The 27,327-nt window shown below is 43.2% G+C and overlaps 1 protein-coding gene across 1 annotated transcript; it reads left to right on the top strand.

Moving 5' to 3' along the window:
• Window positions 1–108: 108 nt before the first annotated feature.
• On the top strand, window positions 109–27,246 carry HDAC1 (histone deacetylase 1). The gene is made up of 14 exons (XM_010976074.3): window positions 109–264; window positions 6,447–6,559; window positions 15,040–15,157; window positions 19,535–19,609; window positions 21,026–21,164; window positions 21,625–21,766; window positions 22,844–22,936; window positions 24,152–24,260; window positions 24,343–24,483; window positions 25,004–25,112; window positions 25,210–25,340; window positions 25,615–25,767; window positions 26,306–26,354; window positions 26,634–27,246. The coding sequence occupies exons 1-14, from the start codon at window positions 216–218 to the stop codon at window positions 26,659–26,661; spliced, it is 1,449 nt and encodes a 482-aa protein (XP_010974376.1). The 5' UTR covers window positions 109–215; the 3' UTR covers window positions 26,662–27,246.
• The last annotated feature ends 81 nt before the right edge of the window (window positions 27,247–27,327 follow it).

The raw sequence follows: 27,327 nt of genomic DNA, 5'->3' as shown, positions 1-27,327 counted from the left end.
CCGGGCTGCCCTTGCCCCCCGCCGAGTTCCGGGCCGTCCCGGCGCCGCTGATTGGCTGGAGCGGTGCCCGGGCTGCGCGGCTATAGGTGAGCCCGGGCGGGGACGGGCGGAGCCCGCTGGAGGCCCGCCCCCTCCCTGCTGGGTCCGACGCTGAGCAGAGCCGCTGGCGGGAGGGTAGACGGACCGACTGACGGGAGGGATAGGACGCGAGCAAAATGGCGCAGACTCAGGGCACCAGGAGGAAAGTCTGTTACTACTACGATGGTGAGCACCGTCCTTGCGCCGGAGGCGGGGGCGGGGCCGGGGCCGGGCCGGATCCAGGAGTGGGAGCCTGGGAGATCCGAGGGGGGAGGCTGAGACGTTGGGGAGAGGCTGAGGGAGGAGGCTGGCAGGAGGACGAGGCTGCGAGAAGGAGGTGGAGGCTGAGAGAAGGAGGTCGAGGCTGAGGGCGGAGGCCGAAAAGAGGTCGGGGCTGGGGGAGGAGGCTAAGAGGAAAGGAGGTGGAGCTTGAGGGAGGAGGCTGGGGGGAAGGAGGTCGAGGCTGAGAGAGGAGGCTAAGGGGAAGGAGGTCGGAGCTGAGGAAGGAGACCGAGGCCGAGGCCGAGAGGGTGGCCCGGGGAAGCCTGAGGTCACCTTGGTGGGGAATTCTGGAGAAGTCGGCTGTGGAGTTTGAGGGGGCCTCCTAGAGGGGAGGCTGAGTCCAAGAGGGGAGGCAGAACTTGATCGAGAAGGTTGCAGGATGACATGTTCCTGCTGAGAATCTGAAGATCTCTCACTGTTCCTTTCCTTCCTCATCTGTTCCGATGAGAGGCCTGCAAGGTTCACCACCTAGTGGTCACCAGCTCCCCTCCCCCTGTCTCCCAGCGGTGCCTGCAGTTGCTGCTGGGAAATGGGACCTCTGGGGTTGAGAAAAGAAGGATACAACCTGTTAAAAGACTTTTTCATTGAACAGAAATCTGTTGAGCAGCTGTTCTAGGTAGTGTTTAGGGGCTGGGGCTGTGTGACGATCAAGGCACTGCCATCTTCCTCTCAGTCTGGAGAGACTGCTCTCCACTATGAGGCTGAGAGGAAGGACAGCTCTCAGAGGGTTCTGGGAGCACAGAGAAGCACCCGCCCAGCCTGAGGTGTCAGGGAAGGAGGTGCCATCTCAGTTAGGACCTGAAGAATGGGAGTTATTAGCCAGGCCTAGGAAGGGCAAAGATAACAGAAAGCTGAAAGGTGAGAGAGGACAGCACCTTTAAAATGTACAGTGTGGTGGAGGCATAGATTTGAGGATACACTGTTAGAAAGTAGGGAGCAGGGGTGAGGGAAAAGTTGCAAGTGATGAGACTGGAGAAGTAAATGCGGACCAGATCATGAAGGGTGGGGCACACTACCCTAAGGAAGTTGGACTTTATTCTGAGAGCCCTGTGAATCATTGAAGTTGTATGCAGGTTAGTGACATCATCAGATTTATACCTTAGAACTATCATCTGGGACAGAGATTAAATTCATGAATGGAAGAGTGAGGAAGAAGACAAGGTTTCTCGTTTGGGCAGTTTGATGCTGAGTGTTTGGAGAAGGCCATGTCAGTTGATAACTTAGGGTTTCATTTTTTAAAGAAATACTTGTTGAGATGTCTGGGGGATATCCGACTAGAGGTGTCCAGTAGGCAATTGGTGATTCAGGTCTGCAATTTAGAAGACAAATGAGAAGACAGACATTTTTAGTAGCTGTCAGCATGCATACATATAGTGGTAATTTTAGTTATGGAAGAGGATGCGATCACCCCCGCATCCTATACAGGAAGTTGTATAGGATGGAAAGAGGTGAGGATCCAGGGTGAAATTCTAAGGAAGTGGATGAGAAAAAATCTAGTGTTCTTTATGCTCAGTACTCCCTTGTCATAGCACTTGTCACTGTGTATTGGAATTGCCCATTTGTTCTTACTTCTTACAGATAATAAGCTCCTTAGGGAAGGGGATCATGTCTTGTCTGCCTTTGTATGCTCGGTCCCCAAGACAGTGCCTAACTCATAATAAGTTGTGAATAAATACTTGCTGATTAACTGGATAAAGATACGGATAGAATGACCAGAGACATAAGTGAACCAGAAAGTGTTGGGTAATAGAAGCCAAAATAGGGAGGTAGTGGCCAAGTCTTGGCAAGAACCGTTTCCTGTACAGGGTTTGGAACTGAAGCTAAATTGCAGTAGCTTGAATGAATGGATGAGTGAAGAGAAGACATCAGGTTGGACTCTTTTTAAAGGAAGCTTGTTGGAGCAGAGGGAGGATTGTTGATAAAGAGGAGATGTAGTGGCTGAGAGCTGACTATTTGCAAATTCTTATGGAAAATAGCCAGAGAGAGAGGGTGAAGACATTGGAGAGAAGGGCTAGTAATTATGAGGGTTCCTGAGGAGACCAGGTGAGATGGAAACTAGAGCATAGGGAGGTACACTAGCCTTCCACCAGGAAGTTCCATCGGAACGAGAGGGTAAGTGGCAAGAACAAGTTCCAAGGTAGATAAGTTTGAAGGGGAGAAGATGGGGAGAAAGTGGAGGGGGTTTTCAAGATGAGGTAAGAGAATATTCCTTTTCCTGTGAGTAGGGGGAGGGCAGTTAGTAATGTAGGAGTCTTGAAGAGAGACAGCTATTAAATAGCTGTTATGAAAGAAGGAGCCAGAAAATAAATTGGGAAGAGTTGCTGGGCAGTGGTAAGGGCCCATTTGAGGCTGAAGTCTGTGACTTTGTAGCCGTATTAGTTTGCACAGTTTTGTGATCTCCACACTCAGTTCAAAAAGAGAAAAAGTAGAAAGACTTCAGTCTTTAGACAAGGGACATTTCTTACTTTTTGAGAAACTACTTGTGAATTTTGCAGTGAGGTCACTAGTTTGGGACTTAGATTTGGCTCTGCCACTCAGAAGCTTTGAAGTATTGGGCAAGTCACATTACCTTTCCAAGGTTCAGGCCACTCTCCTATGAAACACTGAAAAACTATCAGAATAGTGAGATAAGCTCTTTAAAAGTTTAAAAGTAGTACAGTGGTCCCTCAGTATCCACGGGGCAGGGTTAGAGGAGAGCTGCAGGGGTGTGTGGGGTGGAATTGGTTCTAGGACCCCTGCAAAAGATGTTCAAGTTCCTTATATAAAATGGCATAGTACAGGAACCCCCCCCACCCCTTTCTTAGGAACCTGTTCTTATCCAGGCTTCTGCATAGTGGATAGGGAGGGCCAAATGTATCTAGGATTATTTCTTTTAAAATCTCTCAGCAACCTGATTAAAAACTGTTAAGGAAAGGATGGTGTCTATAGGCCCAAACCTCAGGTGCCCCCTTAGCCTTCTAGGTAAGTTATCTCAGTTTCCCGGGTCTCAACCTTGGTTGGATTCAGGGTTCATAGGCAAGGGAGTTGCTAGGGATCAAGGCCCATGCCCAGGAATTCAGTTATATAACATAGTAATGACCGTGTGACTTCTGACTGCCCAGAAATTCGGTCTGCATCTGAATGTCTCAGCAAATGCCTTGAGAACCTGTTCTCCCATCCCAATGTTGATAAGGTTGTCTGAAGAGCCCTGGGAACAAACTTTTCTGCCTACCTTCCCTGCTACTGCATCTTAAAGTCTGTGTCTGTATGGGACAGGGTCCCTATTGAATGCCACTGCATGCAATGCTCTGGCTTGTGACTCTGGCTGAGAGCACAGTTCCTGCCCTCGGAGGCTTCACTAAGATTAAGAGAAGAGGATGAAAGGACATTCGGTAAAAACTAAGGAAATCTGAATAAAGTATGGACTTTTAGTTATTCTACTAATGTAAAATGTTAATAATAGAGGAAACTGGATGTGGAGTATCTAAGAACTCTTTACTTTGCAATTCTTCTGTATATCTAGAATTCTTTCAAAAAATAAGGTTTATTTAAAAAGGGAGAGAAGAGGATGAGACCCTAAATATCCAGCTGTTTAGAAGTTTCGGATTATCCTAGGCCATGTCTATGCCAGAGAGAATTGGAGTGTGGCATGGATGCTATTGGTGGCATTCCCCACAGTGCATTGCTCCCTGGAATGAAGCCTGTTTCTGGAATTACCAAATCACAGTACATAAGAGGTTGGGACCTTTTTTTCACTGGTGCTGAAAGATCTGCCTCATCCTGATGGACTTCCAAGGAGAGATCTTTGGGTGTGTAGTTCATGTGATTTTGAAATACTGTTCTGGGAACTTTCTACCAACTAGACTCATAGAGCCCTCCAGATTAAGTACAAACTGATACAGGTACCTGGGAAATCCCAAGTAGCTTTTAGCATACTGGATTTGGAACTAGAAGGGTTGACTCCCAGATCACTCATTAGCTGTGTGATCTTGAGCAGGCACTTAACTTCTCTGAGTCTCAGTTCAATTCCTTGAATCTTTATTGAGCCTCTGTGATGTACAGGGCGTATTCGTCGTTGCCTTTGAGGAGCACTAGACTTATAAAATATATATGTAAATAATTCAGATACAAAACAAGATTAAATGCTATATACAAAACTGCATGCAGAGGACGAGACCATTTGTTCTGATCATAAATATGTTTGGAGCTTGAGCTTGGTTTTGTAGTATGAAGATCATCAGAGAAGAAAGGACATTCCAGGTCAAAGGCACAGGATACTTTGGTGTGGAGGTGAATGCCATGTTCAGGAAGCTAATAATAATCTAGTGTGTTTACAGCAGAGATTGGCAAACTTTCTGTAAAGGGGCAGATAGTAAATATTTTAGGCTTTGTGTGCCATATGGGTGGGTCTCTGGTAACTGTTTAATTACCCAACTCTGCCATTATGATCTGAAAGCAGCCATAGACAATATGTAAACTAATGGGCATGGTTGTGTTCCAGTAACATCATGTATCCAGAAAACAGGCAGCTAGTTGTATTTGGCCCGAGGGCCATAGTTTGCCTACTCAGGTCTAGAGCAGTGTGTGTGTGGTAGGGTAGGGTGGTGGTAGGAAGCTGGAAAAGTAGATTAAGAAAGTCCTTGAATGCCAGGTTACTGAAGTTGTTCTTTATTTTTTATCCTGTAGGTATGGGGGACCATAAAGGATTTCTGAGCAGGGGGGTGATGCTATCAAAGCTGTGTGTTAGGAAAATAACTTGTGATAGTGTGGCAGATAGTTTGAATTGAAGGCAGAGGGACCAATTAGAAGGCTCTTACTATAGATGAAGCAAGAGATGATGAGTTTAGTTTTTTTATCTATAAAATGAGAATACTCCCGGTCCTAACTATCTTACGGGGTATTGTGAGAATCCAGTAAGAAAACGAATGTGAATGTGTTTTGACACCATAAAGTGTCACAATGTGCAAGAGGTGAACTGTGTTAGCTTAGGCCAAGCAAAGCCTTTCTCTGGAGCAAGAGATGTGTCAGTCCCACTAAGAGGATGGCTACTACATAATGGGAGAAGGATGGGATGGATGCCAGAGAGGCAACCAATAGTTTTAGCTACAGTTTGTCTATTTGGAACCCATAGAAAAAGAATTCTGTACAATCAAGTTTCCAGACAGCTAAGGGTTCACTTCACTCCTTACGTGTTTATATATATATATAAAACCAGTTTGGATAACAGTTCAAAAGTGTACTTTTTATATCTTCTACTTTTAACAGAAGTATATCAAACATAAATTAATCATTTAATGATGATTTGAGATTATCCTGCTATAAATTTATTATTGTATCAATTACAATACAGAGACTGAACCTAGGAGTTAATGAACTGTGTATTGCATGCTTATGGCCCATTAAATGGTCCAGAACACTCTACACTTCAACAAATTGTCGGGGGGAGGCTATAGCTCAAGCGTTAGAGTGCATGCTGAGTGCATGTCTAGAATGCACAAGGCCCTGGGTTCAGTACCCAGTACCTCCCCCAAAAACAAACAAATAAATCCAATTATCTCCCCCCACCAAAAGAAAAAATTGTATCTACTTTTTATGACTTTTCTTTCTCTTTTATTTAAACTGCTACTTCTAATCTACAGTGGAATTGGGAACCACATAATGAAGCTTTTTAAATTGTGTATAAATTAAAAGTAAAAAGAAATTGCCTAGGTGGAAAAACACAAAGAGGTGAACTGCGACTCACAATAATTTCTCAGTATTGATGGTTACTTTTCTGTTGTGGGAGTGAATTCACTGGAGATATGGTGAGGTGAGTCACCTCACTGGCTGCTGTTCCCCAGTAGCTTTGGAATGGCCCCCTCACACTAGTGCCTGTGAGTTTCAGGGGAAGAAACTAGGCTAGACTGACATCCTTAAGTGCTGACCTCACTGGAGTCCCCTGCTATTTTTGTTTTCTTTTGGAGTTACCCTTCCTTGAGGTGGGTGAGAATCTTGGAGCCTAGAATGAACCAGAGAGTTTGCCCGGAAGTTTGTTGTAAAAATTGGTGGGTTCTCCTGGGAGTGTGTGTCTAACTGTGTCACTGAAACCGTCACTCTTTTTTCTTCAGGGGATGTTGGAAATTACTATTATGGACAAGGCCACCCAATGAAGCCTCACCGAATCCGCATGACTCACAATTTGCTGCTTAATTATGGTCTCTACCGAAAAATGGAAATCTATGTGAGTTACTGGGAGCTTCACCCCTCGTCAGCTCTGGTTCCCCATATGTCATTCATTATCTTATTTTTTCAACTACTCATTTATCACATGTGTTGGCTGGCTGTTCTTTGGCAGATACTGTAAATGATAGAGATCCTCTGTGGTTTTTTTTGGAAGGAGAGGGGGGAGGTAATTAGGTTTTATTTATTTGTTAATGGAAGTAATGGGAATTGAACCCAGGACCTCGTGCATGCTTAGCATGCACTCTACCACTGAGCTAGACCCTCCCGCCAGAGATCCTCATTTTTAAGGAGCTTACTCTAGTGCTGGAGACTGACATGTACACAGATAAATTGTACAACAGTGTGTAAGTGCAACAATTAAAAAATATGTAAGATGCAGAGATAATGAGGAGTGAAGGAGGGAGCCTTGGAATGTTTTCTAGAGGTGATATCTGAGCAGTGCTTTAAAGATTGAATAGAATTTAGCCTGGATTTCAGGAGGGGACTGGCAGACCAGGCCAAGAGAAGAATGTATACAAAAAGGCAGAGAGCTAAGAAAAATACGGTGTGTTTGGGGAAAATATAAGTAATTCAGTGTGTAGGTATTGCTGTGTGTAAAGTTCACAGGTGTAAGCAAATCGAGCTGGAGGTGGAAAGGTCAGCAGTGGTTGGATATATTATACTTAGCTACTCTGCTGGGCCAGGGTCAAAAAAAGTCCAATACCAAAAAAAAAAAAAGTGATCGAGACCTTGTTGAACTAGGTGCCAAGTCTCTAATACTTGAGAATATAGACTGTCTAAGCTCTTGACTCAGCTCTAGCTGATGATTTTTGCCTCACCTACCAGTTTTTAAAGAGGAGCCAGCACTCTAGATTGTTATGTAAAATCTCCCAGGTTTAAAATGTTGGCCCAAGTTTGTTTGTACAAACAAAAATACGTGAGTATATCTGTAGACCATATTTGGTCCGGAGGTTCCCAGTTTGAACCTTGTTTGGAGTCTGTGAAGAACAAATGAAGTATTTTAAATGAGAGAGAGTGGAATAGGCATGCATTTTAGAAGCAGGGAGGTCAGTTAGGAGGCTGTTCCAAGGGTCCAAATGAGAAAATTAAAAGAGGGGCTGGTAGCCTGCGTTGCCTTATGATTAGCATGTAAGAGTCTGTTGTTAAAGTCTGTACTGACAGCTTAGGTAACCTCACAACAACAGTATCCTTCCTCACAATTCTAGAGACTGAAAGATGAGTTTTCTGTCCGAGATGGTCATGTCATGTCCCGAGCCACTGGAGGCAGCTGGGGAAGCGAGGAAGGGAGGTAGACAGAGGATCAGACGGGTCTTGGGACCAGAGAGCATTTTTAGGTGTGAAGGGCATCTGGGAATGAAAAACATGAAAGTTAGCAGAGGTTCTCAGGGACTCTAGGGAGCCAGCTAGCATTTAGATAAAAGAGATGTCTGAATATGGAATAGTATGCACCAGGGCCTTAAGGAGCTGCCTGTAGCTTGTGCGTCTGCACCAGGCTGATCTGGCCTCGGCTTGCCTCCTTTCCTGCCACTCCCCCTCCAAGGCAGTCAGATCAGATTCTGCCTCTTTCCACCCCATCGTGATTGGGAGGATTATTTACTCTGCCCAGTCATATCTTACTCATTTTCAAAGTTACCTCAAGCACTGTTTCTTTTTTCTTTTATTCAACATATGTTTTTTTGAGTTCTTGTCATACCGCAGGGACTATTTTAACCTCTATGAGTGATATTAATATTTAAAAATGGGTCCTACCTTTAAGTGGGAGGCAAAATGAACTAACATTTATTGTAGATTGTTAGGGACGAAGCCAAGGCTACTTGTTATTTCATGTAATCCTTGTAACAACCCTAATTTGGATTACTTTCCACTGCCCTCACCCTACACTGTATTTTTTTTAATTAAAGAGGCAAAACCGTTCCTTTACAAGCTTCCTAACAGATTTCCCCTTAAATCTCATTGGGTCATTTGCCATTCTTAGACCATTCACCAGCAATTGGCTTAGACTAATCACATTTGACCCTTGGGGCTGGGTACCTTAACATGCACCAAATTGAAATCTGTTAACAAGAAGGGGGAGAATGGCTTTTTGGGAAACAACCAACAGTGGCTGTCATAGGAGATAATAATACTTTATTGGTGGTTACTTCATTTGTGTGGTATTCTTGTTGTAAACTTCTGGAGCAAAACCCCAGTATAATCTTTTTCTGAAATCTCTAGACATTGTTCTCTTTCACGTGATCTTTTTCCTTCTCTGGTTCTACCTCTTTATTAAGTTTAAATCTTTAGTCCTCTTCCCCCAACAGTGTTTCTCTGCATTCATCCCTTTGTCCTCTCTCTTCTCTGGGCTATAATCCTAGCATCCCTTTCGCAAAGCACAAACAACCATTTATTTTAGTGTCTGTCCTGAAAGTGATGGCTTTTGAGAGTCAGTCCTGAAAGAAGCTCCCTAGACTTCTCATAGAAGTTGCTGTATTCTGTTTCTTTACCTGAAGGAGGCACGTTGGAGTCTTTTTTTACGTGATGTCATCCTCCTTGCTTCCTCCTCGCCTCCTCCTCCAATTCCGTCTCTACACATTTAATTAGTCTCTCCCAGAACCTAATTCCTCACTTTTCATCCAGGCACCTTCCTATTTACATAGTTAAGAATCCTGTTCTCTTCCTTGCCTTGGATGCTAATTTTGTATATTTGCAGGCTTCTTATTCATTGCCTCTGTTCTTTTTTTTTTAATGTCTTTATAAAATATTGAGTAGAATTTTTATAAAATATATGTAGGGTATAAAGAATCACATTATAATTAATACTACCTAGTTTAAGAAAAGGAATATTTTCATGGCTGCTAAAGCCCCTGTATGTCCTTCCCTGATCCTTTCTTCTTCCCCAGAGTTAATCTCTGCCCTGAACTTGGGGGTTTATTATTTCCTTTTCTTTATAAGTTTATCAGTATATATTCTTAAAAAATACATTTTTCAGTTTTACATGTTTGAATGTTATGTAAATAGAGCCATACAGTATTTATTATGTGACTTTCCTGTTTTCCTCAACATGTTCCTGAGAGTCATTCATGTTGATACATGTAGCTGTATTTATTTTCACTGTATTTCATGGAAAGAATATACTACAAGTTGTCTATTTTATTGTTAGTGGGCATTTGATTTGTTTCTAGTTTTGAGCTATTACAAACACTGCTGCTGTGAACATTCTTAAACATGTTCCTTGGTGCACATGTGCTGTAGAGTTTCACTAAGGGATGTACTAGGAGTAGAGTTGCTGGGTCAGGATGTATGCACAGTCACCCTTATTAGGTAATGCCAGAATGGTTTCCAGTTGCCACCAATGTAGAATTGCAGTTGCTCCAAGTCCTTGCCAGCACTTGATTTTGTCATGTTTACATTTTTTTGGCCAGTTTAGATATACATGAAATGGTATCTTACTACTTTAATTTGTATTTCCCTGGTTACTAGTGAGGTCGAGGATCTTTTTACAGATTTCCCCATTGAAGTTCCTGTTCAAGCCTTCTATGTATTTTTCTTTTTGATTGTCTGGTTTTTGTTTTCTTTTTGTTTTAATAGGACCTCAGATACACAGAATTGGGTTACTCATTATCTCTGGCTTATAAGCATCAAAAGAAGGTTCATGCTTGGCCTTCTTTTTAAAAATTTTTTTATTTATTCATTCATTTTTTACTTAAATATTTTAATAGTGCAATGAACATCTATATTCCTACATCCCACTGTTCTAAATTTCATGTTTGTCATTCTCTTGCTTATCATATTATTCTCCTATGTTTATCATGTGTGCATGTGCCTAAACAATGTATAGTATTCATTTACTTGTTTTTGACTTTTTGAAAAAGGTCTCATGCTATGTATAGTCTTCTGGGACTTGCTTTTATCTCACTGTTGTATTTGTAAAATCTATCCACCTGAATTCTTTCATTTTTCTCTGCTGAATAATATTTTATCATGTTAGTATACTGCAATTTATCCATTGACCTATGATCTTAATTTGTATCTAAGCTTTAAATATTAGGACTATGAATATTCTTGTACATGTCTCTTAGTGCATACATGTAAAATTTTCTTGGGGCTATTTCTCTAGGAGTGGAATTGCTGGACAATCGGGTATGTGAATATTAAATGCCAAGTGTTTTTCAGTGTGGTTGAATAAACTGGCAATGTGTAAGAGATACCCTGATTCACATCCTCTACTACATTTGGAATTAGACTTTAAATTTTGCCAATCAAATGGATGAAAAAAACGATATGTAGTTGTGGTCTTGATTTGCATTTTGCTAGTGACCAGTGAAACTGAGTATCTCTTTATATGTTTATTAGCCATTTGTATGTCCTCTACTGTGAAATGTCTTCATTTCTTTTGCCCATTTTCCTCTTGGGTTGTTTGCCTTTCTTTTTCTTACCAATTCGTAACAGTACTTTATATATTTTGGTATATATACTTCATTGTTAGTATATTGCTATAAATATTTTCTACTCTGGTTTTGTTTTTCAATCTAATGTGTCTTTAATGAACAGAGATAATTTTAATATAGCCATATTTATTGTTTCTTTTATAAGTGCTTTTTATGTCTTAAGAAATCCTTCCCAACCCATAAAGTATTCTTCTATGTTAATCTTTTAAAATCTTTGTAGGTTTGCTTTTCACACACAGGTATTTACTATATCTAGAATTGATTTTTTTAATAAGGTTTGAAGTAGGGAATCCACTGAAATTTTTTCCCCCATATAGTCCTACCTAATTTATTGAAAAGTCTATTGTTTCCCTCCTAATCTAAGTGCCACCACTTTTATATATGAAATGTCCATATTTATTAATTAATTGCACAAATACTTATTAAGCACCTACTTTATGCCGGGTACTATGTATGAGTCTGGTTCTCGGCTCTATGTTCTGTTGACTTGGTCTGTTTATTGCCCCATATGCCAGTACCACAGTGGGTTAATTATAATAGCTTTTTATTAAGTCTTCATATCTAGTAGCACAAGTCCTCCCACCTTGTTATTCTTAAAAAAAAAAAAGAAAAAGTGACTTGCTATTTGCTCTTTGTACTTCTGTATAAATTTTAGAGTTAACTCATCAAGTGCTACAAATAAATCTACTGGGATATTGGTTGAAATTTCATTGAGTCTATTCATTAGCTTAGGGAGAATTCATATTTTGAGAATATTAACTCTTTGAATCCATGAACATGGTATATCGCCATTTATTTAGGTCTTTTTAAATGTCTCATATAAAGGTTTCCTTTAGCTTCTTTACTGTGAAATATAACACATGTACAGAAAAGTACATAAAACAAATGTGCAATTTAACACATTGATATAAAATTGATATAAAGTAAACGTACGTGTAAACACCAACTATTTCAAGAAATAGGACATTGCCAGTACCTCAGAAACCTACATGTGTCCCTTCCTAATTCCAGCCTCTTTCCCCAGAGGTAACTAGAATCCTAACTTTTCTGTTAATTGCCTCCTTGCTCTTCATCATAATTTAAATACCTAATTATCCACACCTAAATAATTTAATTTTGCTGAACTTGATATAAGTGAAATTATACAGTATACATTTTGTGTGTGTAGCTGTAGCTTGTTTATATTAATTGCTGTATAGTATTTAATTGCAGATTATTCCACAACTTATCCATGCTATTGTAGATGGGCAGTTGAGATTTGGGCTATTAATACAAAGTTTTATAATTTTCTCTATAAAGGTGATGTACATCTTTTAGATTTTTTTTCCAAGTACTTCATTTTTTTAATGCTACCATAAATTACATCTCATTTATTTTAAAATTATTTGCTAGTGTATGGAATTGCAATGCAGTTCTTTTTTATTTAAACATATATCTAAGGCCCCTGCAGATCTGATTCTGCTATTGGTTGTTTCTGTGGGCTCTCATTCCTGGCGCTTTTGTTTCCTCGTGTGCTTTTTTTGATTGTGAGGTCATGTTTCTTGGAACTTTGTGGCCTGGGATGAAGATGGGTTCTTAGGGTGAGATTTGCTTTTACTTTGTAAAAGAGGCGGTTTTTGAGATGGGTTTTGTCTTTCAGACTCTTGGGATAGGGATGAATGTCAAATGGTAGGAAGGCGTGATCACAGACACTGAGGTGGGAAGCTCTCTAGGTCTTGTTGAGGAAGGGTTGTTTGTCTAGAGTATAATATTTACAAAAGCGGGTAGGGAGGAGTTAGATTGGAAATGGAACCTTGCAAAGTTTCTTGATTACCATGTTAGAATTTAGAATCTTTTCTTGTGCCATTGAATGTTTTAGAGGACATTGACTTTTTAAAGATTTTTGTGACACCATTATGGAAGATAGTTTGGAAGAGGATAAGGCTGGATATAAATGGAACCAATTAGGAGGCCAAAAAATAATCCCAATGAGAGTTAATTTATTAGGACAACAGATATTTATTGAGCATCTGCTAAGTGCCAGGAGTCTGTGCTATTTTCTTAGAATGAAGACAGGCCTCCTCCTGGCCTCAGAGTAGATCTGGCAGTCGGGCCCAGATTCCTTCATGGCAGCAGTCAGCTAGAGCTGTGTAAAGGCTTGCCCTGTGCTCACTAGTATTTTATTTGTTTTAAGCACCAAGTTAGCTAAACTTCCTGACTCTTATAAGTGCTTTAAATTTGGGCTACAGCATAAAATATTTAGAGGGATTCTAGAGAAGTGAGCAGGGACTCTACTATTTTGATTTTTCAAGCCAGGTTAAAGAGTTTAAGCTTGATCTTGTGAGTAATGAAGCTGCTGACAGGTTTTTAGAGGGGAGTGACATGATTCAGTTTGAATTTTAGACAGATTACTCTGGCTGTAGGATTGAGAACAGATTCACAGTTGTTACGGTTGAGAGTGGAATACCAGTTAGGAGATTGTTGCCATGATCCAAGCCAGAATGTGGTGGCCTGGGGATGGAAGTAGACAGATTTGATGTCTGTCTTGAGCAACTGAATGGGTGGTGGTGAGAATAGGAAACCTGGGAAAGAAGCACATAGGAGAAATAAGGTGGTGGATGCAATTGAGATGACAGAGATACAATGAAAGGGATTGGCAGTGGAGTGAAATGGAAGTCAGGAGAGGACAGAGTTAAAGATGACACTTCGGTTTTCAGCAGGAGTGGATGTTGGTATCACTAACAAAAATAGCCTAAGAGAAGTTCTGGAAGTTAAGTTAAATTTGAATGCCTCTAGGCTCTCAACAAGTCATGTCCAGTTGAATTTGAAGTGCCTCTAGGGTTCGTGAGTGGGGCTGGTTGGAAAGTTGTTTGAACTGTGAATCTGGAGCTCAGAACAGAGATAAAGATGGAGTGAGAATCTGGGCAGTCACCTATGTAGACGGGATAGTCAAAGCAGAGGCTTTGATGACATTGCCAAGAGGATAAGGGCTTAGTATAGTAAAAACAACTTAGTATTTGGAGCCAGATCTTGCTTCTTTCACTATGGGTGTTTTTAATAAAGCAGTATCTGTCTTTCAGTCTTAATATTCCTCATTATATTAAGTGAGGATTAAAAGAGAGTTAAATAGTACCTGGAGCCAGACCTCTGGGTTCCTAGTCCAGCTTACTAGCTGTGTAACCTTGAGTAAATTACATTTAACCCCTCTCTACTGTAGTTTCCTTATTGTAAAGTAAAGATAATCATAGTATGAGCTTTAAAAGATTGTTGTGAGGATCATATGAGATAGCATATAAAGTGCCTGAAACAGTGGCTGGCACAGAGTAAACACAATTAATGTTAGTGTATTAAAAATGCTTTATAAACTACAGAAGTACTGGTAATTAGAAAAGAAGAGGGTTATCTTTGAAGGAGACCCACCTTTAAGGGATGAGAGGAAGAGAAGAGAGTTTTTTAAAAAGGTGAGGGTAAATCAGAATGTTGTGATAATCAGGAAGTTACTATGTCAAGGAAGTTTTAATGGGGAGGATGTGAGCAGAATTGTTGGTGTGATGATGATTTATATAGGGTTTCTCATCTGTTTCAGTTATTACTAATCACTCCTTTTTGAACTCTAAGAGCCATTTGGCCCATAATTATATATTATATTTAATACTAAAAAGAAGTAATAATTTGTAAAGTGCTTTACAGCTTACAAAGAGATATATAACAGTCTCACCCAATTCTCACAACTTCCCTGTGTGGTAGATGTCATTATCCCTGTTTAGTCAATGAAACTGAGGCTCAAGAGATAGACTTGCCACCACCACAATTAAAAACTTAAAAACAATTTTTTAAAATGAAAAACAACAAAAAAAAGCAGATTTGCCTAAGCAATGAGCTTGAGTTGCAGTCTAGATCTTGAGATACTGAATATCTCTTGATAATCTTATTTGCTTACCTGGGTTGTGAGTTTCTTGAGACCTGAATCTGATCAGTAATTTTTTTTATTCCGTATAGCTCAGTGCTCAGTGCTGAGTGAAGACTGGCAGTGGTCAAGAATAACATGCTCTTTCTCCCCTCTGCCCTCTAGCGCCCCCACAAAGCCAATGCTGAGGAGATGACCAAGTACCACAGTGATGACTACATTAAATTCTTGCGCTCCATCCGCCCAGATAACATGTCTGAATACAGCAAGCAGATGCAGAGATGTAAGTCCATTCTGTTTCCTCCCTACTCTCAAGCCCCCAGTTGGATCGCCCTTCAGTTAGAGAGGCTCACCCTGCCTTCCCTTGTGTCCCCTATTCAGCTGACACCTGATTTTCCCTGCTTTGTAATAAGGGTGCCAAAGTGCTTCTTTTTTCTCAAGTTTGGTTTTCCTTATTTCCTGATTGTAAGGAATAGAGATTGAACTTTGTCCAGTTTGGTTCACAACACTATACCCCCCAAACTGTAATTGTTGTAATGGAGAAAGCACTGACGTGGAGGGGGAGACAGGAGATACAGGTCCCAGCTCTGACTCTTTAGCTGACTGGGCAAGTCACTTCCCCTAAGATTTTTCTTTTGTAAAATGAACTGGATGTCATTCCATGCAACTGTAACTACTCTTACTTTGTGCATATTAATTGAGAATTTAGCACCACTTTAGAATAGACTCTCTATGATGTAACCTTCGAGTTGAGGTGATTCTACCCGTGTTCCCTGGGACTTGAAACTCAGAACAGGTCCCATCTCAGAAGCCACACTCTGTTTATAGGAATTATCAGGATTATTTTAGCTGTGAGGGAAAAATATGTTGAAATTTAGGAAGAAACTGTCATATCTGATTTCTCCCTTGTGTTATTTTATAAAATATTTCTTAGCACCTAAGATCTCATAATCAAACAATGTAACAGTGTTGTCCAGAAGTTTTGATTAGTTTATTTTATAGCTTATTTTGAGCTATCAGGAAATCTGTGGCACGTTTTTGTTGCTACTGGCCACAAGGTAGTCTGATTTCCAAGGTTATTTGTTACAATAATTGTGCAGTGGTAATGATTACAGAACCGCAGAGACCTTTTCTGAAGCATTAAGCTTTTTTGCCACCCACAACTCCAGGAGCTGCTGCCCCATCTAAGTGAAGTATTTACTGTCTGAATTGGCAGGGTCCTGTTTCCTTCCAAGGTGAGGCAGTTTCATTCCTTTGCACTAGATGGCTTTAGGGGTTTCCATAACTTATTTAGGCCAGCAATCAGGCTCCACTATCAGCAGAGAGGGCTCTCATTAGAGAAGCAACTTGGTATTGAAGCAAGAGAATGAACTTTGATATCTTGATTTGAATCCTTTAGCTCTGCCACTTAGCTGTGTGTTCTTAAGTAATCCCCTAGCCTCTCAGAGCCTTGTTTTCCCTTTAAAAAGGAGACAAGGTGGGGGAGTATAGCTGAAATAGTAGAGCGCATACTTAGCATGCATGAGGTCCTGGGTTCAATCCCCAGAACCTCCATTAAAAAAAAAAACACAAATAATAAATAAGTAGACCTAATGACCACCCCCCCAAAAAAAAATTAAAAAAAAGGAAGGCAATAGTGCCTATTTCATAATGGAAGTTGGGGGATAAGTAAGATAATGTATTTAAAGTACCGACTATCAGTAAGTGGTAGCTTTTGCTCTCCTTAGCTATTTTCAAATCTGTCAAGGCAGACAACATATTAGGCCCTTGGGAAGGCACAGGTTTGGCTCTGGCTCCCAGTCTGCTCCAGTTTTCTTGAAATCGGCTTTCTCAAGTTGTGCATGAAAAAATTAGGTCTGAGATTTTCTCTCATTGAAGGTGGGGGTAGGAAGAACGAGGCTTTCTAAGGACTTCAAGGCACCTTACTGACTTGATTCAGGAAGTTCTAGAGGGGAGGGTATAGCTCAAGAGGTAGAGCATATGCTTAGCTTAGCATGCAGGAGATCCTGGGTTCAATCCCCAGTACCTCCTCTAAAAGTAAATAAACCTAATTCCTTCCCCCCCAAAAAATAATAAATTAAAAAAAAAAGAGAAGGTTCTAGAGAGGTGTCACTTAGGGCAGTGCTTTATAATCAGGGTTGTCTACAGAAATAATAACAGCGATATAAAAGCTGAACTCTTTTTCAGTATTTACCAACACCTGACCTAGGAAGTTATACCTGTAATAAGAGCAAATAAATAAGGTTTCCTTGCTCCTGGCTAGCATATAATTTAAATGCTTTGTGGTCACTTTGAGAATCTTAATGAGAAGTTCTGACCTAGTATTTAAGAATTGAAAATGGGAACATGAATAAATGCCGTTTTTTTGACAGATAGTCTATCAGAACATGAGGCCCATGATAGAAACATGATAAAAGGGACTTACGGTGGTAAATTTAGGGGCATTCTTGTCCATTTTATAGATATATAAACTGAGACCCAGGGAGGTGAATGGACTTTCCCAGGGTCATACAAGATAGTGGTAGAATGGAGAATGGAAATCTAGTCTCTTAATTCTGGAGTATTTTAAAATATGCTGCATATGAAATATTTCAGACATAGCAAAAAAAGTGTAAAAATAATATAATGAACATCCATGTCCCCACAATCACCCTAAGAAATAAAACATTACCAGTACAGTTGAAGCCCCCCGGGTGCATCTCCTAGATCACATGCCCTTTCTCTTCTACTCCCACCTCCACCAAATTACGAGCCCCCCCCCAAGGCTTAAGCACCATCCTGAAGTCAGTGTTTAATCCCATGCATCTCTTTCTGCAATAGACTTTATACTGCCTTCTCCACCTATGTCTGCTTCGCCATCTCTCACCCAGTATTGCTCCCATTCAGTCTAAAGCCAGCCTAAGAATGAGAAAAGTATTTATAGTGGGAAGAGGGAAAACTCGTATTAAAGTCCTCCCTTGCTTCACAGATTAGCCCACGCGAAGGTCTGCTCTCCCATTTTACCCTTCTTCCATCTGTAATCACGCAGCTCCATTCGGCTGGGAATAATGGGCTGGCCATTTGAGCTACATGTTGGTTTAAGGCCTGAAGGAAAATACTTTTTTCCCTGTTTCTAAAATACCGGTTTAGTCTCATGGGGGCCCCACATCCCAAACAGGAGTATAAGCAAAGCTTTGGAAACCCAGGCAGGCCAAACTCACCGAAGGAGGAAGTAGCCAGAGGGGGAAATTGATTGCCAGTGGATAAATAAATAACTTAGCCTTAGGGAGCAAAGTTCTTATTGACACAGCCTCCCAGTGTTTACCTGTTAAGTGGGGGAGAGAGCTGCCCACTGCTCACCCCTTCGTGCACGCCACACTTCCTCAGAGCACTTTTCTTGGCAGGGCACCAGACCAGGGCATCCTCCAAGTTTAGGACAGTGCCAGTGCCAGAGTTGGTAACTCTTGCGGTTATTGCCAATCTTGAGCTTCAGCTGTGTCTCAAGAGGCTACTACAGTCCAAGCTGGGCTGTCCTGCCTGCCTCATCCTAGAGCTCCTCCTCCATGTTCTGCTTTGGGAACCCCTGTGGATAATAGTGGGTGCAGTGGGAAGGCTGGGGCAAGAGAACAAGGATCTAGCCCCACCCCTGCCTCTAACTTCTGTGTATCATTGATGTCTCAGCAGTTTTCCTTTTCTGTGAGAGGAGACTTGGAGCCATAAGGTTCCTCTCTAGCTCTGAGTCTACAACCTTCAGGTGTGCTTCCCATCCTGTCTTTTTCATTTCATTTGCATTTTTGTTTGCATGTGTTTCCTCATTACGTGTTAGTTTGTACTTTTACCCCTTTAGGCCTGAAATAACCTTACTCCAGTTGTCACTTGGTGTAGTAGAAAAAGCACTGGACTGTGGGAGTCAAGACACCTGGACTCTGGTTCTGCCACTGCCTGGTTCTATAACCTTGGGCAAGTCGCTTAACTTCTCCACATCTGTTTGATCCTCTGCACAGTGGGGCTGATATTTGTCTTGTCCAGCTTTTATGGGTTGTTAGGAGAATCATGTGAGATTGTCTATATGAAATTACGGGGGAAAAGTCCAGCGTATATTTTCATAGGCTTTTAGACAGACCAAACGCTTGAATACCGCCTCTGCCACTTACTGGCAGATCTCCTCTGTGAGCTTGTTTCCCCATTTGTAAAACATGACCACATCCTACTTCAGAAGTTGTGTGAGGATAAGTGTCATCAGGTATTTAAAGCATTTAGCACAGTGTCTGGCACACTGTTACGCATTTAGTTGGTGATAGCATGGATTTCTGTTCCTTGCTGGTCAGCTGCAGTGAGGTCCAGGAACGAACCCACAGTGGAGTAAGAGGCTAAATTTTTCTCCCTCAGGAATGAGCCAACATTTTCCAAGTACTTACTTGCTAAATGCTTCCCCATGTAGGATTTCTGTCAATCTTCTCAACAGTTGGGTGAGGTGGGTGTCATTATTGCTTGTTATAGATACCGAGCCAAGGCTCAGGAAAGTTACGTGACGCGCTCACACGGCCATTACATAGAAGAGCCTAGACGAGAAGCCAGGTCTTCTGAATCCAGATTCTGTGTTTTTTCCATCAGCTCATAAATATGTAAATAAAACCTAAAGGAAATTGTGGAAACTAACCTTCTGCTTATGTTTTTCAAGTCAACGTTGGTGAGGACTGTCCAGTATTTGATGGCCTGTTTGAGTTCTGTCAGCTGTCTACTGGTGGCTCTGTGGGTAAGGAATATACATCCCTTCTCAAGGGCTGCGCTGGGTTGTGCTGGGAGGTCTGTCTGTTAGGCCGCTATCCCAGTGGGGCTGAGCTGTGACCGTGTGAAATGGTCCTGTGGGTTTTCACCTTAGGTTTTTAAAATGTCCTTCTGGCCCAGTCCCGGCCCAGGTTCAATCTGACATGGTACAGACAGGTGTCCTTGACTGTCCTCTCCTACCAAGACATCCTGTGTACAGGAATTCCCTGCGGACCTCATGGGGTTACTGAGATGCTATACTTACAAGCAATTTTTGAACTGCAAAGTGCTATAAAAATGGGAAGTGTCATCATCTGTGTCTTACAAAAGAGCATGGTAATTACCTTTAGAGGCCAGAAATACTCTCCACATATCTCTCGCTTCCATTAGTAATTTCTAGATTACCTCCAGGATTACTCTACTCCTTCTTAACAAATATTTATTTTTCTATGATCATTGTTTTCTTTCCTCCCTACTTCCTACTGCCTCACAATATAATCTCAGAAAACAAAGAAGTGCATAGGAAGAAAAATGCCTACAATCACACTGTCCACAGATAACCATCATTACCATTTTGATGTTTGTACATCCATTCTTTTTTCTGTGTGCATGTATCTGGGCATAACATATATACATCTATATTTTACAAAAATGTGTGATTTATATAGATGTAGTTTTGCACCTACATTTTTTGCTTAGTACCTCTTTAAAATTTCTCTAACTGTAATAATCTATAGCATGATTTCCTGTGGCTCCATAATTATTCCATGTTACAGACCAACTTCAGTTGATATAATTGATTCCCTCAGGTTGCTCTCTTTTTGTTGCTGTTTTAAGTTAGGCTGCCACGAATGCACTTGTACATATGAGTGTGCATTTCTCTCACTTCTTGTACCTATTTGTACTTTAAGCCTCTACTACCTTTGGTATCTTCAAAATTTTTTTGACCATGAACGACAGTAAGAAATACATTTACACTTGCAATCTGGGTTGTGCATGCACATGTGTGCACACACTGTGCGCCACCCACCCCGAAGCCAGTTTCACAAAAGAGCTAAAAAAGGTAACAAAAGGTTACCATTACTGTTAATTCTGTTATTTCCATTGTAGTCTATCTCATTAAAAAAAAAAATATATATATATATACTAATCATGACCCACTAAATGAATTTAAGGCCTACTAATGAGTTACCACCCTCAGCTTGGAAAACAGGTTTTTTTAGAGTAGCCAATATCATGTTTATTCCTGGTTGGAATAGGGTGTGGGGAGAGGACTGGCTTGTGAACTGTGGAATACAGCTGTTGAATAGGTAGGTCCCACCTCTCAACTGGGTTCCCTTGGCTTCTTGGGGGAAGGGGGAGTGTGGCTTGGTCACAGGCTTGTGTTCTTTCTTCCCATGCCCAGCAAGTGCCGTGAAGCTTAATAAGCAGCAGACGGACATCGCTGTGAATTGGGCTGGGGGCCTGCACCATGCAAAGAAGTCCGAAGCATCTGGTTTCTGTTACGTCAATGATATCGTCTTGGCCATCCTGGAACTGCTAAAGTATGCCTGCCTGGCCTTGTCTCTTGGAGGAGCACCTTAGGCCAGGTTCCCACTTCCCTCTCCCTTGGGCTTGCCTCCCTAGTTTGCTTTTCCTAGCATTGTGCTGGCTAGGATGTGTTCGGTGAGTGTCTCTGGCCATCCTCTCCTTGACGGGGTCTTGATTTGATCTGAGCCCACGGCAAGATCAGGGGCAGGCGCTGCTCAGATCCTGCCTCCAGAGTGTCCCTGTGTGGCTGGAGTTGACCCTGGCTGTAGAGTAGGAAGATCGGACTTGGTCGGCTTGGTCAGGCCTCTGGAGACACCCTGCCGCTCTTCCACCTTCCTTCAGCCAGTTTCCACGTCTCTGGTGCTTAGAGATACCTGAGGGAGGCAGCCAGCCCGGTAAGCTGGGACCTGGCGCCCTTGGCGCGTCCCACTCCCAAAGAGCCCCCAGACCCCCCTGACCCCCTTCTGATCCTAGGTATCATCAGAGGGTGCTGTATATTGACATTGATATTCACCACGGCGATGGCGTGGAAGAGGCCTTCTATACCACAGACCGAGTCATGACTGTGTCCTTTCATAAATATGGAGAGTACTTCCCAGGAACTGGGGACCTACGGGTGAGAATTCCCTTCAGGGGCCAACCAGCTCACCCTCAGCTGCCAGCTCTAACTCTCCTATCTCATGTCACCAAAAACCACCTTCTGCCTCTACTGCCATTCAGACCACCACACCCTAGCCTGGGACACCTGCCATGGTCTCTTTCCTTTTCTTATTCTGGAGGAAGGGAATGATGGTACATAAAGGGTTGGGAGGGATGGGGGTCTCCTGACTCACTTCACTTCCCTCCTGACCACAGCTGAGTTGCATTACACTATTCAGATGTCCCAGACAGCATGAATTTTAGGCTAGAAACATCAGATTCTCTCCCATGGGCTAGGAATTGAGACCTTTATGGACCATCTCAAGGGTTCTTAACATTTTTAGGTTACCTTCCCCTTTGACCATCTGACTGAAAGCTATGTACTCTCGCCTCAGAAAAGTACATGAAATTTTACATTTAATATCGAATTGTTAATAGACACTTCTTACTGAAGTCCGTCCATGGACCTCAGGATAAGAATCCTTGGAAGCTCATTTATTAAACTGCATGTATTAGCATGAATACAATGAGACCAGCCACTTTGCCATGCCAGTAGCCCCTGGGTGAAAAAGTGGCAATAATTCAGTTGTTTGCTATGGCAAACATTAGAATAAGTGAGCATTTACAGTCTTGAAGAATTCTTCCCTTTCTGCTTTCCTTCCACACCTCGCTAGAGAGGAGAGTGGGGAGTAGAGGAGTGAGCAGTAAAGCTCTCTGGAAGGGAAAGGGTTGTCATGAGGTAGGTGTTATTTCTGTGGCCAAGCCCCCTGCCACAGGCCAAAGCGAGAGGTCTCATGTTGCGGGGTAGGATATTCAGTCTCTGGCCCCATGAGCAGTTCTCAGTCTGGGTGCAGACTCAGTGGTGTGTCCAGAGACGTGAGCCAGACTTGCCAGTGAGGGGAATGGTACTAACTTGCTCTGTCCCTGGCCCACCTCATGGGCCCAGCTTATCTCTCTTAGAACCACTGCCTCTTTCCTTAGCCTTCCAGCCCCCAGCCTTGAACTTCTCCCTAGCTTCATCTTTCAGTTTTACTTTAATGTTCCTCTTGATTAGGATATTGGGGCTGGCAAAGGCAAGTATTATGCTGTTAACTACCCGCTCCGAGATGGGATTGATGACGAGTCCTATGAGGCCATTTTCAAGCCGGTAAGTGGCTTATCTGTCACCTGGGTTATAAATGGGGTTGGTCTAAGGGAGGGGTAGCAAAGCACCCCCAGAACAGCTCAGGGATCTCTCCCCGCTGAGGGGCTGGTTGGAAGATGAGATATGTTTCAACCCTGGATTGCTTGCTGTATGGCCAGTTAGGGGAACAAAATTCATCCAGATATTTATCGATGCCTTCTGTGGGCAGGCCCTCTGTTGGATACAAGAATATCTAAGACAGTCTGTGCCCTTGAAGACCTTAGTCTGTGGTGTGGGAGGCAGGCACATCCCCAGCGGTATGTGGTCAGTGCTGTTTCTGAGGGATGAACAGAGAAGCAAAAGAGAAACTGCTGCCTAGGCTGGGGAAAGGGCAGTCAGAGATGATTTCACAGAGGTGGTGACATTTGAGCTGGACTTTGAAAAATGAGGAGTTACCTATGTGAAGGAGGAGGTGGGGGCTGGAGGGGAGGGGTGGCATTCAGCAGAGGGAACAGCACCAGCAGAAGCACAGAGGTGCCAGTATGTAGTACGTAGGCTAGTATGATGTCGGGGAGGAGTGTTGAAGGATGTGGTAGGAAATGTTTGTGGGGTCAGTATTTCAAAGGGAACCTTGAATGTCATGCTAGGGAGTTATATCTTCACCTGTAAGCAACAAGGAACCAACCATTACTAGAGTAGTAACCTAATAAGGTCAGGTAGTTATTTAGCAAACACCAGTGCCTACTACGTGCCTTGTAATAAGGGTGACAGAGAAGCCTGAGTTATGGTCTCTGTCCTCAGTTAGAATCTAGTTGTGAGAATGATGTATACGAAAGTGAAGTTCCTCACAGTATAAGGCTCAAAGTCTGTAGGACCAAATGCATGGGGCAGATGCAGTGAAGGGTCAGAAAGACTTCTTAGAGCAAGTGGTACTGGAGCTTGGAGCAGAGATAGAAGGGAAAGATTCAGGAATCGATGAGGAGGCCATTTTAGGTTCAGCATTACTGAAGCTAGAAGGCTCTTGGCGATCCTTTCAAATTGGAGAACTGAACAAAGTAGGGAAATGAGAACCCCAAGTTGGTACTCCCTTTTCTGTATGTCAGCACCCAGCATGAGGGAGTGTGGAAAGGTAGGAGTGGGTAATAAGGAGCAGAAAAAAGTGCTGCACCCACACTTTTCAACCTGAACCTTGCATAGCTTTTTCTTGAGGCTGGTAGTGACCAGGTTGTGTCCTTTCAGGTCATGTCCAAAGTAATGGAGATGTTCCAGCCCAGTGCGGTCGTCTTACAGTGTGGCTCCGACTCCCTGTCTGGGGATCGGTTAGGTTGCTTCAATTTGACCATCAAAGGTGAGACTTGAGTAGTGTAGGGATGGGTGGGCAGGGTCCTGCTGGGTGCTCCTGTAACTCAGCACTCCTTCTCCCACCAAAGGGCACGCCAAGTGTGTGGAATTTGTGAAGAGCTTCAACCTGCCTATGCTGATGCTGGGAGGAGGTGGCTACACCATTCGTAATGTTGCACGGTGCTGGACATACGAAACAGCTGTGGCCCTGGACACAGAGATCCCAAATGGTAATAGCTCCAGGGCCAGGCTGGAGCTCTTGTGTCCTTAAGTTCACGGCCCCTTTCCCATTGGCTATACAACCTCTCCTCTTCTGACTCTGATTCTCCTGTCTGTCCTGTTATGATGTTTCAGTCCATGGCAGTCAGTTTTTCCTGAGTCCTGCAGTTGACCTGTCCCATCTCCCCCTTGCTTCTGGTCTGGACAAAATTGTCAGTGGTTATTTACAGCTCTGGAGTCTGTGCTCTGTAGGGTAACTGTGGTAGTGAGTAAGGGTTTTCCCAATGAGCATTGCCTAAATTTTTCTAAATGAGGGGCTTTGGCCTTCTCCTCAGTGACACACACACACACACACTACTGGTATGGACACTGGAGACTGGCTTTAGAAAAATTAAAATCCTATAGGTACCCAAGTCTCACCCTATCTTGGAGGCATGCTTCTCTGATAGTTGGGATAAACCTACAAATGCTTTTCTCGGGGTCCCCTGGTGGCCAGGTCTCTTGACTCTCTTACCCCCCTGCCCCAATTAGAGCTTCCATACAACGACTACTTCGAATACTTTGGACCAGATTTCAAACTTCACATCAGTCCTTCCAATATGACCAACCAGAATACAAATGAGTATCTGGAAAAGATCAAGTGAGTATACCCCACCCCACCCCCCAATTGAACATTCCAGGCTCTGGTTGATCGCTGACCAGAGCCCAGTCACCCACATGTCTACCATTGGCCACAGACAGCGACTGTTTGAGAACCTGAGAATGCTGCCCCACGCACCTGGGGTCCAAATGCAGGCCATTCCCGAGGATGCCATTCCGGAGGAGAGTGGAGACGAGGATGAAGAAGACCCTGACAAGCGCATCTCGAGTAAGACCCAGCCCCGGGGGCCTGTACCTGTGCACTCTGTAGGCAGTTCTGACTTCCCTGCACTGTTCCTGGCTATATGCTCCCCAAGATACCCACCTGTTGAGAAACCCAAGTTCCTGTGCCTATAGGGGTAATTTAGGGAGTCCAAGGTTCCCTCCCCCTCCTTGTCTTGGTCCTTCCCTTGGTGTATTTTGGGGGAACATGTAGGAAAGCACTGGGCAGACCCTGAGATAAAGAATCTGCTCTCTAACCCATAATTAACATTACCTCCCAGTCTGCTCCTCGGACAAACGAATTGCCTGTGAGGAGGAGTTCTCTGACTCTGATGAGGAGGGAGAAGGTGGTCGCAAAAACTCTTCCAACTTTAAAAAGGCCAAGAGAGTCAAAACAGAAGATGAGAAAGAGAAAGACCCAGAAGAGAAAAAAGGTGAGTTTGGGTTGGGCCAGGACTTGGGTCTTGAGCCCCAGGCCCTGGAGCAGGAATTTATGTAGGGCACTGGGAGGAGGGAGCTGACGCAGGCCCTGCCAGCTCCTGTGGGGCTCTTCCTTGGCTCCTTCGACCTTTCAGTGGTTCCCAGAAGTGGCAGGGCCCACAAAAGAATGAAACTCAATTCGTCATCTTCACTGGCTGATTGAGCCCTGCCAGGCTGCAGAACCAGGGACACGCCTGGGCTTCCCGTGGTCAGAGCATGGCTCTCACATACCACCCAAGCCCTTTTCCCAGTGCTTTACCCGTTTCCCAGGGGGCTGCCTCCGCCCACCGAGTTCAGGCTCTAGCAGGCTGAGAAACTGGTCCGACCTGTTTGTTCTCTCCAGGGCTGTCTGGGAGGACCTGTGATGGGCTTTCCTCTTTTCTGTGTCCAGTGAGCTCTAATGTTGGGGAAGGGGTTTTAGGGTAAGTGGAGAGCCCACAGGCCTTTCCAGAGGGGCTGCACTCTTCAAATCCTTGCACTCTTATGTTCTAGAAGTCGCAGAAGAGGAGAAAACCAAGGAGGAGAAGCAAGAAGCCAAAGGGTGAGGAAGGAGTTGTCTGTCATCCCCCTGGCATTGGAGCACCAGCCCCTTTGTCCCACCATGCTGAGAGGGAAGGCGCAGGGACAGCTGGTCCAGTTTACAAAGGCTTCTTTCAGGGACCAGTCTGTCTCTCTCTGCAGTTCCAGGCAGAGCTAGGAAGCCCCAGCCCTCAGCAGTCACCTGGGCAGCCCGGGTCTTGTGAAAGTCTTGTACCCACTTTTGCCTCAAGGCCTCTGGGGTGGGTTGTCTCATGCCAGTCTCTGCTCTCTCTCTCCACAGGGTCAAGGAGGAGGTCAAGCTGGCCTGAACAGACCTCTCTAGTTCTGGCTTCTTGCCAAGTTCCCCACCTTTAGCCCATAACCCCTCAGATTTTATATTTTCTATTTCTCTGTGTATTTATATAAAAATATATTAAATATAAATATCCCCAGGGACTAGACAGGAACCAGGGCCCTGAGCTCAGGGCACACTTGTTAGGTGAGCTTTTCTAGTAGCTGCCTTGCCACCCATCTCTCCCCAATTCTTAATTTTGAACCATAAAGGATGCCAGGTCTCCGTGTAAGGGATACGCTTAAGCAGCCATAGGACAAAATCTTGAAGTACTCAGCTTTGAAAAGGTGCCCTTATTGAGCATTTTAGAAGGGGTGGCTGGGTTTCCAGGGACCCCCTGTTCTTTCCAGGCTCCTTAAGGTAACATCAGCCATTTTTAGATTGGTTCTGTTCTCATACCTTCCTACTGGCCCCCAGTGAGCCAAGAAACTCACACTGCCTACCCTCTGTCCTCCCCCAATTCTGCAGGTGAAGATTGGTAGTCTAGTTTCCTTTTTGAGATACTATTTTCATTTTTGTGAGAATCTTTGTAATAAAATGGTACATTTCTATACTCTCCTGATTTCGTCTCCTAGTAGTATCCCTGGGTTCGACAATACTTCTTTATGCTTCTGGTGTCTGTATCTCAGCAACCCCTCAACAA

Source organism: Camelus dromedarius, chromosome 14 (genome assembly GCF_036321535.1).
Source record: "Camelus dromedarius isolate mCamDro1 chromosome 14, mCamDro1.pat, whole genome shotgun sequence".
Lineage (NCBI taxonomy): Eukaryota > Metazoa > Chordata > Mammalia > Artiodactyla > Camelidae > Camelus > Camelus dromedarius.
This window is presented reverse-complemented; position numbering and strand designations above follow the sequence as displayed.

Bases quoted from the DNA above. Each gene is read 5' to 3' on its own strand.
- HDAC1 (XM_010976074.3), top strand. From the start codon at position 216: ATGGCGCAGACTCAGGGCACCAGGAGGAAAGTCTGTTACTACTACGAT. The intron at 22,937-24,151 runs GTAAGTGGCTTA...GTGTCCTTTCAG, and splicing joins ATGAGGCCATTTTCAAGCCG to GTCATGTCCAAAGTAATGGA. The intron at 24,261-24,342 runs GTGAGACTTGAG...CTCCCACCAAAG, and splicing joins CTTCAATTTGACCATCAAAG to GGCACGCCAAGTGTGTGGAA.